General features: G+C 35.9%; 1 protein-coding gene across 2 annotated transcripts; it reads right to left on the bottom strand.

Moving 5' to 3' along the window:
* Positions 1-260: 260 nt before the first annotated feature.
* Positions 261-18,157, bottom strand: LOC147407468 (Regulator of chromosome condensation (RCC1) family protein). Of its 2 annotated transcripts, XM_086436054.1 has the most exons (16): positions 17,620-18,156; positions 17,413-17,474; positions 17,267-17,334; positions 14,015-14,136; positions 9,624-9,729; positions 9,220-9,271; positions 8,968-9,085; positions 8,494-8,524; positions 8,344-8,367; positions 8,027-8,151; positions 5,881-5,962; positions 3,257-3,379; positions 3,070-3,123; positions 2,915-2,984; positions 1,896-1,929; positions 261-896 (listed from the first exon to the last, which is right to left on the bottom strand). In XM_086436054.1, the coding sequence occupies exons 1-16, from the start codon at positions 17,816-17,818 to the stop codon at positions 529-531; spliced, it is 1,638 nt and encodes a 545-aa protein (XP_086292180.1). In that variant the 5' UTR covers positions 17,819-18,156; the 3' UTR covers positions 261-528. The 2 variants fall into 2 exon arrangements, with proteins under 2 accessions (XP_086292180.1, XP_086292179.1); XM_086436053.1 differs by having other exon boundaries at positions 17,267-17,474; positions 17,620-18,157.
* Positions 18,158-18,964: the final 807 nt, after the last annotated feature.

Genomic DNA, 18,964 nt, shown 5'->3' with positions numbered 1-18,964 from the left:
TTCTCCTTCATTGCATAGATCCTAATTAACTGGTGGTGCCATCTCATTCCAACACAAACCTGAAAGACAACTCAAACCCCTTGGATCTAGTTCCCAAAAGAGTTGATCAGTTTACCATTACCATCTGATAAGATTGATTTTTGGAACATGCGAACCAACCATTTGGCACCATCAACCTTAAAAAATAAAAATAAAAATAGATGATCTAAAGCCATTATACGTGTAAAGATTGGTCCAACCCATGGAGTTAGAAACAATACTGATATAGAATACCCTTTGACAATTAAAATCACAGGTGTAAAGTTAGAATTACATCTCCCCATCGATAGTCTCGCTCCATCCTCCAAAAAAAAATGGCATTTTTCAAGTCCCAAGCGTGTGTTTATAATTCAAGAAAATTGTTAACAGCAGCAACTCAACAGATTTGGCAAGGATCAATAAATTAAATCCACAATCAAATGGAGGGAATAGTATGGTTTTCTATCGAAAAAGAATTACAAAATTTTGAGTTTTGACAGGAAGAGAACCTCAGTACTTACGGGGTCTGCCTCTCTTCCCAGCTTTTCCTTTCCCCCGACCACTCTCTGAAATTTTGTTCTCAGCTGGAGGGCGCCCTCGCCCTCGCCCAGTAGTGGTTTTCTTACCCTCTGTTGTTGAAGGCTTCTTGCCTCGGCCTCTACCAGAAGCCTTACCACTCCGGCCCCCCTTTTCTTCTATCAGACCATTGACCTCATCTTCACCACTGTCACTGTCATCATCACTGTCATTCTCTTCATCTTCAGAATCTGATACATCCTTTGATTTTTTCCTTTTCTTCGCATTGGTGGAAGTTTTAGCAGCACTTTTCTTTGTTGTTTTCTTAGCAGCAGGACTTTTCTCCTCATGTTCTCCACTTCCTGCATCAGGAATAAATATAAACCCAAGACAGACTAATATGGAAAAGGTGATTACATTTCAAATGAGGAAATCTTATGTCAACTAACAATCAATCAAGAGATGGCACATTACACCAGGAACACATGCACTAGGAATGCCAGCCATACATTATTTTTTCCCCTTTCTTTTTAGGGGAGAGGGGGGCCTCCACTTTCACTTGTATGGGTGACAATCCATGATGCCTGTAACATCAACTTCGATGATAAATTGTAATATCAAAAAAATTCCCAATGATCATGGGTCCCATTCAAGTAGAGAGATCAACTACCAGGTTAATCAACTTTCGTAAAATAAAATTGAAAAAAAATAAAAAAAAATACAGATTCAGTTTGGATTTATGGCTAACTTAATCAGGTAAGATAGGACTTAATGTCCTAGTGTTTCGCCCAGCCAACTTAACTGGTCAACCCATCACCATACCAACACTGCTACACCCACAACACACATTTTGTGCCAAAGATTGGCGATATATCATTATAAACATCCAATGAGTGAATGCAATTCAACAGCTCAGACAAAAATCAATTTTCTTGTTAAACCATTGCTTCAAACAATCATGTGTTTGATATAATTTCTGATTACTAAGGCTCCTAAGGTGCTACTTGAGCCCATAGGCCTAAATCCTAACCAGGAAACGTAATTTTTGGATGATATTTTATATGGTCATAGCATACAATATAATGGCGGAATAAGGTTGCTGTAGAAAACCTCAACAGTTAGAACAATATTAGCAATAGCTCCAAGCATGTGAAATCCAATTTTGAGGTCTCCAACAAATAACCAGCCTCAAGCTCAATCACATAGGACGGCCAAGACCAAACATATATGCTTGCAGGCCCATATACATGTGGCCTCTAATATTTATTTCTTTTATCTATCTAGCAAACATGGTTACCTACCAAAGCAAGCTTTCCAAGAAAAATAAACACTTAAACATTAAGGTTTTAAAGTCGACATACCTTCATAGGTAGCTTTGCCATCATAAACATCCAGCTGCCGAAAAGAAAGGATTAGAGATTACTCTTGTAGATGTATTATTAACAGAAATTGCCAAATCAAAGACCAAAAATAAATAAACATCAAAATAGACTTGATAACAAGTTGAAGTGTATGAAAAGAGAACTACAAATAGTTGGAGAATGAAATACCAGCTCACTTTTGCAAAAATGGTTTTCTGCCTTTAAATTAGAAATTTTGAATAAAAAAAGGAAGAAATATATGAACAAACAATTCATGTCCCTACACCACTTACTAATATGCAATATTTTCCTTCACTGGATCATTCCTGTCCTCTTCTACAAATCGATTATTGAGAAAATCAGTATAGATAAAGGTGTAACTGGGCACGTCTCTTGGACACGTCAACATGCATTTGTGTTGATACATGTTGACATGACAAACCCTGAAAGTGTCATTTCACCATAAAAGATTCAAGTGACGACTCCTTGTATGAGCTCCTTAATGACTCGTGAAATTCCGATAAAATGAGGTTCTAATCTTAACATGCCATTGCTTAACATGCCATTGCACTTATATACTACCAAAAGAGCTGATTCCTTCTGCCATAAAGTCATTTTCTTCCCTAATTTACTAATATGCTATGTTTGCCTTAACTATAATCTCAGAGTTTTGTCAACATAAATTTTCAGAGAAGATCTTGAGAGGAGATGGGAGAAAACATCAGAAACTTTCTACAAACATAAATATTTGTGGAACATGCACAAAAGCAACAATTATGTACAAGTACATTTCAATGTGAACCACACCTATCATTACATAAGCCCCTCCATGAAAAACACCACCAAATATAAAATCTTTCTTATTTGGACAGGATATACTAGTAACAGATTTGCCTAGTCCAGGTGTTTCTATCACCATAAAATCATATACATATATGTAGAGTGCATAGTATTAACAAGATAAAATAAATTAAATTTAAAGATCAGCAAATAATTTGTAACATTTTATATAGATTTACCTGGTCAAGTCGATCACCAACATTTGTCCTATCTACCACAATCATGGAAAGACCCAAACCACAGGCCACACTACAGAAAAATTTTCATAGTCAACTTTACTGTTTGTAGGTCAAGAATGCAGTACTTAGGAGACAAAAAGCTATCAAACACATACCTTATAACATGCATGCCCTCGAGACTTTCAACTTTTTTGGGACAAGCAGACGACCTGTGGTGGAAAAATGACATGATCACCAATTAGGTTCTATGAAAGTCAGAACCTCAGGGGAAAAAAGAAATAAAGCTGGAAGTACAATGCAGTCATCATATAAATTAAAATAATAGATAAAAATAACAAATACTTCTGCATATCAGGGCCATATCCAAGCTCTCCATTTTGAGCAACGCCCCAACTTATACACGATTCATCAGCACCACAGAAATGATGCATAGAGCCTGAATCCATGCAACGTATGTTCCATCCGCTGATAACAGAGACTAGATTAATAAATACGATCTAGTTGATAATGAAATTTATGAAATAACTTAAACGTCACTGTAATTAAACATTAAACATTGTAACAGAAAAGGTGTAATATTCAATTTTACAAACAATTGGGCAAAAAAGTGAGCCCCAGGCAGAAATGAATGGTTGAACAACTTTCATTCAGCCAACCCAATTTTTTGGGAAAGGGCTCCAATGATGATGATGATGAATTGTTCAAAGAAGAGTATAGTACTTAGCATCACTACAAAATTGTGCTATTAGTTCAAGAATATGAGACAAATTTTATTGGAAATAATGTAGTTTATTATGAGTTTTCTATTTATTTCTATGTAAGAGCATTTATGTCGATTCACACATTAGTTATTGTAAATATCTGCCAAGCTCTCATTATGAGAATTGACAATTATCTTTTCTACAATTCTTCTTGGTGTCAGAACCTAGAGGATCCATTGAACCCCCTTTTGGGTTCCCTTCTCTGGTTCGTGGGATCTTGAAGTCTCCTACATCCTTTTCTTTTCTTCTTCCATCTCTCTCACAACCCTAGATTCTTGAGGCCTAATAACCTAGCAAGAACTTCATTAGAAGGCCTCCCCTTCAAGGGCTTTTTTTTCTTATTTTCTCATCTTCCCTTGATCACATGTCGCGATAGGGATTCTGTCATTTTTTCACATGCTGCGATAATATTTTATGCATTGTGCTTCTCTACCCTACGATAGGGTTTCTATCTTTCATAGGTGTATTGAGGTAATTTTTACCCATTTAGGGTTTCTGCCCGTGAATAGCCTGTAGGAGTGCTACCTACTGCTTGCGATAAGTTTTTTGTGGGCTAGGGATACCTGTGACAGCAATACAGTGCTGTTTTTGTGGCCTACAAGAGCAGCAGAACACCTTGTGAGACCTACGACAGCAATACAATGTTGTTTTTATGGCCTGCAACAGCAGCATGACACCTTGTGAGACCTGCGTCAACAATACAGTGTTGTTTTGTGGCCTACAGCAACAAGGTGCTGTTGGGTGATCAGCGACAGTTTTACTCTTATAACACTGAAAAACCCCGCCCTATGGCTAGCCAACCTTCCACTAAATTCCGAAAGAACCTAGGCACACCACATAAACCCAAATTGTCTTAGAAAATAGGACAAAATCTCGATGGCTACCTTACAATGAATGAGCAAATGGTCTACGGACTCCCCATCCTCCTTGCATAACCAGTAAAAGTTAACCAAATTATCCCCTTTTTTCATAACGTCATCCACGATCAAGATTTTGCCCAAGGAAGCTACCCAACCGGAAAAGAACGGGCTAGCCTCCCCACCAAGTTGCAAAAGAAGGAATTGACTGTAAATAAGCCATTCCTAACCAAATCCAAAATACGTGTATCCACATCCGACACGGTTAAAACCACCGACTCTACACCCGCAACGAGCCTACCCACATGATCCACTTCCCAATCATTGAAGACTCGTCTAAAGCCAAAATCCCAAGCAATACCTGAGGTCGAGTGACTCAAAAAGTACTGGGGGCTTCAATACTAGGGAAAAAGGAATGAACATTAAAGAGTATAGCTAGAAGTTGAGGAGCGAATATCGTAACACTTCAAGAATCGGAGAATGAAAATACGGAAAACAGCATCATTGGAAAGCTTTGGTACATTGTCTGCGGATGGGATTGTGATTGTTTGAGAAAGACTGTTCATTGTTTCACAGATATGTTAACAGGTGTTTTCCCAATGCCAACTTCATGCGCATAGATGGGGACTAGTTCTCTTGGGTTCTCACATGAGTGTTTGGGCCAACCATCAAATGTAAACAAGCCAAATTTTGGGTAGAGTTCAATAATATTGTAGGTTTGTAAGATCTTCCGTATTGTATACGTGGGGATTTTATCGTCACCATATAATCTCATGAGGGTAAAAAAAGGAAGTAAAATGGTGGCCAATGATATAAGTTCGTAGAAATTGTAAATAGGAATTTCCTATTATACGCTAAACAAATTTGATTATTCATTAGGTCCAATAACAAGGACAACCCCACCATGGTGGCCAATAAATAGGAATTTCCTACGATTCATCATTTCTTCTAATTGTACTGTGGAATATTCACTCATTCCTTAAATGTAATTTGCTTTATCCTATTCATTATTGTCCTGTTGTATATTCAAAAAAGGGCATATGTAAAACCCCCTATTACCCTCCCCCCCCCCCCAAAAAAAAATAATAAATAAATAAATAATAATAATAATAATAATAAATAAATAAATAAATAAAAACAATAATAATAATAATAATAAAATTAATAAATAACCGCCACACACTAGACATCCATGTCCAAATTATCTGAATTAAAGCTTAAAAATGTAATGATCACAACTAAAAAAAATGAGATCTATAAAGACCAATAGGTCCACATCAAGTTCAACCATAACTGCTAAAGATAACCACAAGATGAATGGAATGAAACTCAAGTCACAATACACAACCTTAAATCCATCAGAGGCTTGGGATACATCCAATCATCGCCTGAATTCTTTATTTTTCCCCACATATACAACTGCCCTCCACCTGTTAAACACATAGCACTAACTATCAAGTCAAAAGTCAATATAAGAAATTCAGTGCAAATATTGTGTAAGTAGATATAGTGATCATAATGTGTGAAATAAAATTTCTCCTATGGTTGGGATCCGTAGACTCATAAACAAACAAGTGATTCTGAAAGTGTAAACATGGAATCCAATGGTCACCATAAAGCACATACCAGAATAAATAACACGTATCCCTAAGATAAATCTGAACCATTGGAATTCACGTTTACAAAGCTGATTGCGTCTTTGTTTATGAGTTCTCTAATATACATGCGCAAAAGTGTTTTTGAAGCTTAGGACTCAAGGCATGGCTTCTCCAAACACAGTAAAGCGTATTACAAAACCAAATGCTTCTGAGGCATATACCATGAAGATTCAAAAAAGAAAGCTCAAAACTCGCATCAACTTAAGCCATGTTAAAATCCTCAAGACAAGGCATGTGACGTTTAAATGCCATGTTCGTCATTTTATATTGTCATGCTCAAAAAAATTCACTTTATTCTCTTTTATTTAAGCTTTCTCCTTTAGACCCAACCTTTAAAATTAATTAATTAATTAATTATTCTAGGTTGAACATAAAAAAAATTGTTTTCCACCATGTGACTTGGATAATCATTCTTTTTGTAATTTTTCCTGCATTTTAGGAAACTGGCAGCTGGAGATCTGCTTTTTTTTTGCATCTATAACAGACAGGTATAAAATGGATAGGTATTGGTTTTTAAAAAAAGCAATTGAACTAGGCAATGGCATAGAACAAGGATGACACAGGACTGTGAAAACTAAGCTATTAAGATGAATTTAAATCAAGTCATGAATTACTATGACAAATCAGATTATAAACTATAGCTCAATCCACCAAAAATTAAATAGATTGATCTAAGAGGCAATTAAAAATAGTTGAAGGCCCAGTAACAATCCTAGCCCTTTTTAGACCCCAGCCAAACCTTTGGACCCTAGAGATTGAGTCAAGGGTTTAGACCATAGTAACAACTATATAATTTTTTAACTAAAGGTCCCTAAAAAGAACCAAAATAACAAATAAACCCATGGCTGGAAATATTAAGAAAATGAAGACAAACTAGTCCTAAATGGGATGGACGGCTCACACAATGTGACTCAATGATCCCTCCTGCTGCAATAATGACCTACATACATCTTTCCAATGTGGAGCCTTATAAATTTCATGCATATGGGATCTTTCAACTCTAATCATCACTGAAATCAAGAACTAGGCCCAAATAAATATCATCCATCCACAAGATATTAGTGCAAGGACCTTCTTCTTCCCTCTCTGATAAACTCTAAATCCTGAAGTACCAATTGTCCTCATCAAAGGAGTTGTTTAAACTATCTTGATTGAATTATTTTAATTTCACGTATTCATCTAAAATAATTCTCATCAACCTTAAGCCCTCTCTCAATACCATTAAAACACCTTTCTGCGAACCTTTGCATTTAAAAGCATCACGGCATACTATTGACAGATGAATACTTAAATATCTATTTAAAAATTGATTGAGCAAACTTACAAAATTAAGAAAATGAGGGAAATTCTAAACAAATAAAAAAAATGTAAACTACAATATCTCATGGAAATCCTTTTTCAAGAAAAGGAATATATGTTAAGCTACCAAGAAACATCAAAAAGCTAATAATCATCCTTTAAAATATAATTACTTCTTGTTCAGTTATCAATTTTTATTTTTTTTTAAACATGGTTAATCATCCATTTCATATCATCATTTGAAGAAACAACCCAAGTCATCCAATCAATTTGTAACTAGGTAAAATAATATTTTCCCCATTTTTGAAACATTTCCTTGTTTTAGTTTCTCTGATGACTATAATATGGTCTCTAGCATCGAGGCATTCATGTTCTTCACACATCACAAAGATCGACCAAGTCACAAAATCATCAAAGAAAACCCACAGGAAAAGATCCCAGTAGAATTTAGGAATAACTTAGAAAAATTAAGTGACGTATTCAAGGTCATTTCACCATATGATTTTAGAATAATATAAAGGAACAACAAACCCATACCAGCAGTGCAAGCACAATTAACAGAACCAGCAGAAATAACAGCATCAGGAGGTAGAAGATTCTGTCGTTGAAAGACATCAACAAGACGAGGAGACCATTCATCCTTCTGCTCCCTATGTCCAAGCCTGTACTTCACCGACTCCAACAGTTATATGCACTATAACAAAGCTTGATTTAAAAAAAAGTTGGCATAAGAGAGAAAAAAAAGAGAGCATTGTTTACATATTCCTCCCATTATCTAGCAATTTGGGAACTCCACATTTTCAAATATTCATAGAAAATGAAAAATACAAAACTGCAGTTGTTAACTTCCAGACCTTCCATAGCCACCAAATCCCCATCTGAATATACACAAGTAAAAGAAAAGGGAATATTTAAAGCTCAAGAATAAAAATATAAATTATTGGACTGCCTATCAATCCAAAGAAATTAAAATAAATCAAATCAAAGCAAAAAAAGAGACATACGTGTAAACAAAACCATTTGAGTCCACAGCAACTGGATGAGAAAAAAAAACATGTTAAAACAACAATACTATTAATACCAAGTTGAAATGAAATTAAACATCCACAAAGACCAAAACATATATTTAGATATTTCAACATGCCGTTTAAGCAGCTTATGTTGCACCACCATGGAGGTGAATCAAGGCTGGTTTTTGAAGAGTAAGTCCTTATGATGGAGATCATATCCTCACAAAAAAGAAAAAAGAAAATTTGCCCATCCCGATATTTCTAAACCCTATGGAAACTGATTACAAGTTATTAAAAAAATATAAAAACTGGACCATCTCTTTTACATCGAATGGAAGGCACACTTATAGGATTAGGATTTCAAAATGTGACCTCACAAAAAAGCCCTTGAATCACCTCCATTTGGCCCCATAGAAGCATGTCTATATATATTGAGAGAAAGAGGCTATCAAGGAGGTTATGAAAAACCTGTATGATTTGTCCCACATGCAACTTTGACAATAGTTTTTCCAGTAAAAGAAGCTATTGCTCTTGGACGAGGCTGGGGCTCGTAAGCAAGTCTCACCGAGCTCTCTTTAGTATTGTACTGCAAATAGAGCAAAAAAAATTCAAGACTTCTAAGCAAACCAACAAAAAAAAAAAAGATTTTTAGCACCATCAAAGCCTTATCCTAAAAGATATGCCTTAGAATAACATATGAGCATTGAATAAGTATTATACCTCATTGTCTGTCCCATGTCCAAGTTGACCATATTGTGGAAGACCTGCAGTTCTGAAAACCAGTAAACAGTTTGCAGATCAGTAAAGGATCAAGGAAACTAGAAACCAAAGTTTAAAAATCTCATTTTGATACAATACTTGAGTCAGGAGAAAAACCAAGACAGTCTCAACTGAAAAATTCTGAGACAAACCAAAACATTCTGAACACATACAATGTTTTGGGGTCAATGTTTCGTCCCAGTCTCAGCCAAAACTGGAATGTTCCATCGAAACATTCCAAGAAGGCACAAAACTATGAACCTTGCTGGAAACTTCTAATCCATCTGAATTCAGAGTTAAATTCAATAAATGAGAAAGTTTCAGAATCAAGGACAATAAGACAACAGCAAATATACAAACCATACAATATAGAAGAATCTTCGACGGAAGACAGCCACACAGTAAAATCACCCCCACAAACAGCAGTTGTAACATCAGAAACCAGACAGCGGACTGGAGATAGCTCATAATCTACGTAATTAAAGGAGATGTGTTACTTCAACAGCACCAGAATGTCTATACACATGTGCATCAACACATCGAAGCAATACTACAAAGAGTATGATAATCATTGTAAGCTTTAACACAGTTGAAGCAACCAAAAGCGATACTCTTTTCTAGTTTTTCTGCCTAAGTTGCATGGATAGCAAAGACCATCACAATCCATTGTGAGGGAGATAGCAACTTTGCCAATCATCTAGGATTGAGGTATTAACATTAACATATGATAATGACGTAAATTTCAGCCCATTTTTCCAAACAAAAACACACATGAGGTTTGGTGGCCACTTAAGGAAGCAACCAAAAGTAAAATCCTTGAACCATTATACTAAACAGGTTCTTATAACAGAGCATCGTTTATCAAGTCTCGGCAGTTGAGAACAATTTTTAAGATATAGTGTAGTCACAACTAGTGCTGCCCATCTGAAAAAGTAAAAACAAAAAAATCAAGCAATCAATAGCAGAATAGCCTAAAATGGGGTGCTTCTGATAGGTTTTAAAACATGTCACACAACCTGAAATAGTGATAGGAATGGATTGAGTTCTCAAATATTAACTAACAATTCTAATCCAAACGACTTTCCATTGATTATTACCCACTAGTCTTCCTTTTCAATTATTCTTAAAATCGCATAAAAGAAGAAAACTTTGCATTAGAAGGATCTCTAACATAGATTTAAGTTGTAGATGCATTCTTTGTATGAATAAATAAAAATTATGGAAAAATAGGACATTCTTGTTTCACAGCTTCATGATAGTTTCAGATCTTCATGGAAATCTAGTTTTACCTACAATCCTCCCCTACCACCATCATTCACTTTTCCTTAAAAATATTTTCAGCAATTATAGGTAGACCTTTCCATTTTTAGCATTATTATTTTTTACTTTCTTTTCATGAGTAATGAAAAAAGCATATTAAGATAGAGAGAGAAATGCAGTCCTCTCAACTGCTAGCAATAAAAGTTGTGGTTTTCCATGTTTCTTATTCAATATGTGATTGTATCCCCTAAACTAGTGTACCATCCAGGTATATGATTAAACCAGTAGCCCCTTTGCCTAATCATCACAAACACCAATTTGCGTCTGGAAAAATCTCAGATGGCAGCTGCCCCAATTGTCTCAGACAAATTGAGCAAAAAACAATTACATACCACACGTTAGTTTAAAAAGTAAATACAACCCAGCTTGTTCAGACATGTAAGATATATTTATTAGCTCTTAAAACACTAGGAATTTGACATACGGTACTAATTTAACAACACATTGTATATCAGTACATATTTATGATCAACCCAGCCCAGCTCTTGACTTGAAGACTAAAACTTACAACATGACAATACTTTTTAGCAATACATTGTGCATTAGTAGTTATCTTTGATCAAGCCAGCCCAAGCATCCTGTTTTTCTTCTATGGAACTTCAGTGCCTAAGAATTTCCTTGAGGAATTTACATGTCAATAACCCCCAAAATGTTTGCAATTCAGCTTTACTACAAATTATTGGAGTAGCTCAATCTCGAGGGGGAACAATCATATCTACAATTGAAACACAGTCCAAACAATGCCACAGCATTTAATGTATCTTGCATCTACAGTTCGTTTGTCCCTAATTAATTGACTATGTGAATAAAATAATGAATATACTTTATACACTATTTACATTAGGACAAAAAAAAAACAACAAAAGATGCTTTTACACATACTAGACTCCAATCAATTCATTAGCTTTTCTTTTCTTTTCTTTTGATAAGCAAAAAAACAGATTTCTTTAATAAAGGTCGGCAAAAACTACAAAGAAGCAAAATCTTTATACATTACAAAGTACATCCCATCTAAACACAAAGTCCTCAAAAAATACCCCTTTAAAAGCCCCATCCATCTTAGACTAATGAAATAATAAGCCTAGAATCATCAGTATCAAATTGTCATGAGAACTCTCCACCCCCGAGAATATTCTCTTATTTCTCTCCTTCCACACACCCCAACAAATTGCAAAAGGGAGCAAAGCCCAAAGGCTTTTTTTCCTACCCGTTAAATAGTATGATTCCAGCCTTGGAAAAGGGATAAAGTAGAGAGATGCAATACCCAATAGGTATTAAAAAGCTGAGAAAAATGGGGCCAAATTTTAAACGTGAAAGAACAATGTAAGAGGATGTGGTCAATAGATTCACTATTCGTGTAGCACAGAACACAGCAAGGCGGGACAAAGCCCTTCCTAATTAACTGATCAAGACTTAGAAGTCTACCAAAAACTGCTAGCCACACGAAAAATGAAATCTTAGAAGGCAGGTACCCCCCAAATGGCGGTTGCAAGAAATGTTCCAGAATCTTGAGGAGACAAGGCATTTCTAAAAGAACTGACCGAAAAGCATCTCTCCTTGCTTCAAGTCAATGCCTAACAATCGTTCCCAGAATCCTCAAATCGCACTTGGTCCAGATTGGTGGATAAGTCCGCAAGGTCCTGAATCTCAAAATCATTGAAGGCTCCTCTAAAACCCAAGTCCGACGAGGATTCAATTCTGTTTCGGGTTACAAAAGCAGAAATAGGCATCTCCCTTTTGGGAGATCCATTATTAAAATACATGTGCGCAGTTGATTTACAATGCAAATACACACTTTCAAATCTTCATCCCCGCTCTATTTGTCTTGTCAAAGTTTTGCATTCGAGAATGTTAATTTTTCAAACCATAATAAATCCGTGTTTTTGTTGGCAAACACCAAATATGCTGAAAAATTCATATGCCAAAGACCCTACAAAAAGGAAAATCAACTCTCCATTTAAAAAATAATAATAATCACCACTTTTCATCCTCAATGACCCTCTATCCACGTTATTTGACTGCCCTCCACTCCGATCAACACCACCGTTGGCCACCACAATCACTACCACTACCATTGTCACCATCACAACCACAAAAACAACCTTCACCATTGATGTAGGACATCTATAATTCTAAGTAGTTTCCTAATTCTAATAGAATTTATTTCTATTTTTCTAGTTCTAGTAGGATTTATATTTTTATAGTTACTTTAGGAATATTATATCTTATTCAGTTTCTATTTTTGTTTAAATTCGTTTTTATTCTTTATGCTACAATTAAAAGTGCTTAGAAATGTCCAAATTGACTACTAATAAGTTTAGATAGTTGCTATTATATTATAAATAGCTTAGGAAAGTCACTTTTTAGAAGGTCTCTAAATTGTTATGATGGAGTCATCTATATAAGGCGCGTCAAAAACAAAATTCAATGAATTCCGAAATTCATATCAATTCAATTATCGTTTCTCTTTTAATTATTTTTTAGCTTTATGCTTTATTTTCTTTAAGTTATTGTTGTTTGTTTATTAATTAAATATATTGATTCAAATTGATTTTGTGTGTTCCATTGAACACAATATCTTAATTCCTATCGAATCTCTTGATTCACATGCTTCCGATATGTCAACCATTGTCATTGTCACCACCATCTTATTGCTACCACCACCAACACTACCACTTTAATCCCAACCATTGCCACCCCAAATCACTATGTGAAATACAATTTGAAATATCTATAGATTGTTTTGGTTCTACTGTTTCGAATGCTAGGTATACAAAAAATTAAGATGTTAAAAGTGCTATGTGAAGTAAACCCCATGGGCCCTAGGCAAGGCTTAAGTGGCAAAAAAAGTTTGTGTTCCAATTTTTATATGTAGGAAAGATAATGATAAAAAGAAAAAAAAAAAGAATGAGCAAACAAAATGTAATTATAGATATACCATTATTAAGATAAATCCACCTACCAAGCAAGCTGGCAAGTCACCTAACAACTGACATGTAAGCAAAATAAAAATCATGAACCAACAATTTTCAAGCGGATGAATGTTCCCTTCTCAAAGACGTCTTTTAATTTAAGACACACCCTTTCAAGTTTTGGTGAATGTTTGAGACATTTCCCTACGCTCTAAAATTTATTAATCACCCATTACGTCTTGATCTTCTATGAATTATAACATAACTTATCATTTTAACACAACTTCTTGAAATTCCACTAAAAACGGGTGGCGTCAAGGTGCCTGGATGATCAAGGTGGCTGCTTCAGGGCCTAGGGAACGCCTTTGACAATGCCACAAAAAACTTTTCTAAAAGAAATAATTTTTGCAATAGATTTTATGTGAAACAAAATCTATATATTTTCCATTAGTTCGTTTAAATATCCATGACAACCAAAAAACCATCAAAATATTTCCTTTACCATTCTTACCACTGCAACTTACCACTCTTCACTGAACCTGACCCCAATTGTCCATGCTTGTTCCAGCCAAAGGAAAAGGAATTGCCATCTTCAGTTACTACCACTGTATGGCTCCTCCCAGCTCCTGCTCGAGTAATTTTGTATCTACAGACAAAAACATTATTAAGTTAAACTTCACTTGTATAAACAATAAACAGAGAAAGTATTTACGTCAATTTCCTACTAGCAATGAAAATAAACTTAGGGTATGTTTGATTGCATGTAAATTGACTTTCCATGGAATTTGAAATCCATGGAAAAATAATGGTGGAAAATAGGTAAGGCAGGAAAATCAAATTCCATTGTTTGATTTTACTTGGATAAAATCATGGGAAAAATATTTGAGAAAGATGAAGTAGAAGAAGAAGAAGAAGAAGAAGGAGGAGGAGGAGGAGGAGGAGGAGGAGGAGGAGGAGAGGAGAGGGAGAGACTTAGGGCGGAGAAGAAGAGGCTTGGGAAATGATGAGAGGGAGAGGGGAAGACGTGGTGGTGGTGACGACGGAGGTAAGTGAGGTGGAAGAGAGAACGCGGCGGTGGCGGAGGCGAGGGAAGGAGAAGGAGAAGGAGAAGGAGAGGAAGAGAGAGAGAGAGAGAGAAAAGGTGCCCAGTGACGGCGATGGCGAGGTTAGTGTAATAGTGGTTATGGTGGTGGTAGGGAAGAAGAAGATGATATTTTAAGGATGAAAAATATGAGTTGATTTCACTTTCCCACCCATTAAATGAACAAATGCATCAGACAAGAGTCCAAAAGAGTGCTAAGTGAAAACTGAGTAATGCATCACTTTTCAGTACTTGCAAATAACAAGCAAATGAGAAATCACTATGAAGCAAGAGTTTGGCACATTCAGACTTCCCAGGCTCTTGTGTTTATTGGGAATTTAAGCAAGCCCAAAATCAAATTAAAATCTAAATTATTTTGAAATCTTTGATCTAGCACACTTTCATTCAAATTTTGATGCTCAATTCAGCAGCCAATACTGAACCTTTTAAGATCTTTTTGTTGGTCAGCGCTAAAAAATAGTGAGTATTGTGTTGGAAAAACTGCAGTCCAAAAAATGAAGGAATTTGTGTGGGACCAACCATGTGAACCCCACAAAGTAGAGGTTAGTTGAGAATAAATACATTCTGAATCAACATGTTTCACCATTGGGGAAACATGTTGGTTCCTACAGTCCAAAAAATGAAGGAATTTGTGTGGGACCAACCACGTGAACCCCACAAAAGTAAAGGTTAGTTGAGAAGAAATACATTCTGAATCAGCAATTCGTATGACCCAAGACTACGACCAAATCGAATCTTAAGTGGAGCCAACACTGATGTGCTAATTCATGACAAAATCAGAGGCATGATTCAAAAGGAAAATGAAATTTTGGAAATTTTGCCAGCTCTGGTGAAGAAAAAATCAGTGATGAGCTGACCCATAGTGCTATACACAATGTGCAACACTCCCCTTAACCCTGGAGATTCCCTAAAATTAAGGAGTTCCCTACTGGTGGAACATAAAGGTTTTTATTGCTCATTGGACAGTACCTAAACAGGTTCCAATTAAATCCTAATAAGAGGGAACTTTTGGAGCTGATCAATAGCTTATTCATGAACCCTTCGGAGACCTAAAGGGGGCTTTGTAATGCTTGTCAAACTCGCCAATTAAGTGAGATCCTATACATTTATGACGTGGATCCCATGTTGATCACCTAGATTTTAGGACATTGTATAGAATTAGGAGTCATAAATTTCATTAGTCGTTCCTATTCTTATCATTTAAAAATTTTAAACAAGAGTTGTGGGGGGCATCCTATGGTGTCCAAACTCCTCTACATATACGTAACATCCTCCACTTTTGTGTAGTGGGATTCCATATAAGCAGGTAAGTTAGGTGGTGTGACCCTAAAAAAAAATTTCTACATTTATCCGTAACTTTTTTTCTATTAAATCCAAATTGTATAACCCTTTCAATTCTATAGCTCTACCTGATTAGAAATCATCATATACCGAAAACCCTAATGCAAAACCCTATTTTACAGACCCTAAAAAACTGAAATTCCAGCCCCTTAGACCTTTTTAGTATACCCAATTAAACCACAGATTCTTTGTTTAATCCACCAAAAAAGAACCCAAGACTTTCCTACATATTTTTGGTATTAGATCTTGTTGGCCTGCATCAACAATTAGATTCAACGTATTGATTTGTGGTATAGATCATTTTTGGATTAGGTGGTTTTTTTGGATAAATAAAACTTCGTTAAATATCAAAAGCAAAAGGATGGTCGAGCAGAGAACCCAAACAGATGAGGAACAAAAAAGAAAAAGAACCAAGTACCAACTACCCATAGTGGAAATCCTCAAATAGATCCCCCTAAATTCCTTCAACAACTCTCCCTAAAAAAAAAGAGACCCAACACTTAAAAAATTTTATCACTGACAGAATTCCACTTATCCTCAAAAATACGTCCGATCCTCCCCTTCCAAAGCCCCCAACAAATAGCAGACAGAACTAGTACAATTGGTATTAATGGGCCCATCTGGCTCAATGGGCTCTTAGATCCAATAGGTATGAATGAACAGGTCTTTGATAGTATATATGAGTCCACTGGCCAGGGCCTGTCTAAATTTTAATGAGGGGTTATCAAATGTGCTACACAATGGTCCACAAATCAACATCCCAGCCAGTTATGCCTTTTTAGGGCAGGTTTCGCCCTAACATGTTTAGTCCACAATTGATCATTGCATATGTCTCATGTCAGAATTGGGCCTAGTTCAATCCAACCCATTACACGCCTAGGGTAGCAAAGTACTCAAAAACTTTTGGAAATCCAAAGAGGAAGAGTTATTCCAAAAAACAAAATTGAAAATCGGTGGAAAAAAAACTAGTCCGTTATAACATCTATTGCTAAATCTTTTGACAATAGAAGAGACAAACAGGTGAACATTTTTATATGAATATATTGTATACAAGAAATTAGATACCAAAAATGCACATATATGTGCTCATTTTCATCGTTAATTTGATTTTTTTTCCTTCTACAGTCGTATACAAGAAATCCCATTAAAAATCTTCCCCCATGTCTCCATCCACTACCCATCTCACAGGACCTATGTCATGTACTCTATGAGCTTGCAGAGTTACTACCAAACCTATCATTGATGTACCCCAAATTATTTTGAATACTATAGCCATAAATTTATCAAAACTAAGAAAATGAAAGCAAATCAAGCCAAAAAAGTTGTGACTTACTTTGATAGTTCAGACACAACTGTTGGCCTATCACGCTGAAGCATATCTCCATGACCCAATTGTCCCTTCTGCGCACCCATCCAAAATTCATAAGTAAATGATAAAAAATTAAATAAATAAATAGAACTAATCTTTGATCGATATACCTCATTCCGTCCCCAAGTATAGCAGCGACCTTCGACATCCAATGCCACGCAATGACAAGATGCTACACAAGACATTAACAAATACCCATTAAAAAAAACATAATCAGATCTCAAACAAGCATTTAGCAATGTCACCAAACAAAAACGGATACAAATTTCAAACAAACATTATTTACAAACTTAAAAATTCAAAGCGAAGAAACTTACTAGCACCAGAAGCCACAAACCGAATATCGACACCAACCAGTGGCCGTAACCGAGTCGGAATGATCAAATTCCCGTCAGCAGACGTTGCTCGACGGCCCAGTGTGTCCCAATTCGTTCCTCCACAATACAAAAGCTCTCCTCCCTTCAACTTCTCAACCTTCTCCTCTTCCGGCTTTTTCTCAGACTCCACGACCGACATTTTCGATCAAAACTGTCGAAAACAGCTTAAAAAATGAAAATCAAACAACTCCAGAAAACCAACAGACTATCTCTGACCCAACGGCTAGTTAACGTAATAAGGTGAAAAAATGGCGGGAAATGCTGGAGTTTAAAGGCGATGTGACGGAGATTGGGGAAAAAATAGTTAACCCTAGATCAGGGAGAGAAGAAAAAACCCTTGCGATGAAGAAAGAGGCGAAAACTTGAGATTTGGTTTTTGGGGGAAAGATAGAGGCGTTAAATAGAGTATATTAATCGGGGAGAGAGATTTCTTTCCCAATATTTTCTCTCTCTTTTTTTTTTTCCTTTTTCTTTCTCCTCGAAACAAGAGAGAGACGAGACTTAAGATAAGTATTTTATTTTCTTAATAATTTTGGTTTGGCAGTTTTTGATGTCTCGGCCCACTTGAAAGTTAGGGCAAATAAGTAGGACCCTAGCTATTCCCTCAGCTGATTTGCTTGATTAAAGAGCAAGGAACGTTAATTATATCCATAGTTGAACAACAATGATACTGGTACGTAATAGGCTAGCTCTGCCAATGGATCAGAGTTGGATTGGGTCTGGTTTAGGTTGATCACAATCCAATAAGAATCGAATTGGATTCGGAACAGATATGTCGTTGGATCGGGACCTTATCATGTCATATCTTTATACAAAATATTTAATAAAATTCACAAATTAGGGCACCTTCTGACCTATGCCTCCATCAAAGAATCGTAGATCATTTACCTCAGGATACATAAGAAAAAAATTATGATTCTATGTATCCGTAGACAAATGATTTACGATTCTGTGATGGAGGGGTGTATGTCGGAGGTGGAGTCAGAAAATCATTATTCATTAAAAAAACCAATGCTTATCAAATTGGGTTATTTTTTTTAATTAAGTCCTTAACAAAATCCATTTGTAGATTAAATCCAAGGTTACTGGATCAGATTTTGGATTCAGTCTGGCCCACTAACAGCTAGTAAATATTTTGGCTTCTTGTTGCTTCATTTTCACATTTACTACTCACATCTTTTTATCATGATCAAGATAGTGCTCTGTATCATCAATAAATCTCTGTCCAATCTTAACTGTGATGAGAAACGAGAACCACAACTTTTTGGGGGCAATGCTTTTGATG

Source organism: Akebia trifoliata, chromosome 3 (genome assembly GCF_017979445.1).
Source record: "Akebia trifoliata isolate Shusen 1 chromosome 3, ASM1797944v1, whole genome shotgun sequence".
Taxonomy (NCBI): domain Eukaryota; kingdom Viridiplantae; phylum Streptophyta; class Magnoliopsida; order Ranunculales; family Lardizabalaceae; genus Akebia; species Akebia trifoliata.
The sequence above is the reverse complement of the archived record's forward strand: the minus strand, read 5'-3'. Positions and strand labels throughout refer to the sequence as shown.

What these genes read in the sequence shown, in the direction of transcription:
- LOC147407468 (XM_086436053.1), bottom strand. Translation starts at nt 17,818, where the DNA reads ATGTCGGTCGTGGAGTCTGAGAAAAAGCCGGAAGAGGAGAAGGTTGAG. An exon ending in GTCAGGTTCAGTGAAGAGTG is followed by an intron (nt 9,730 to 14,014) that starts GTAAGTTGCAGT and finishes TTAATTACGTAG; the next exon opens with ATTATGAGCTATCTCCAGTC. An exon ending in GTCGAAGATTCTTCTATATT is followed by an intron (nt 9,272 to 9,623) that starts GTATGGTTTGTA and finishes ACTGGTTTTCAG; the next exon opens with AACTGCAGGTCTTCCACAAT.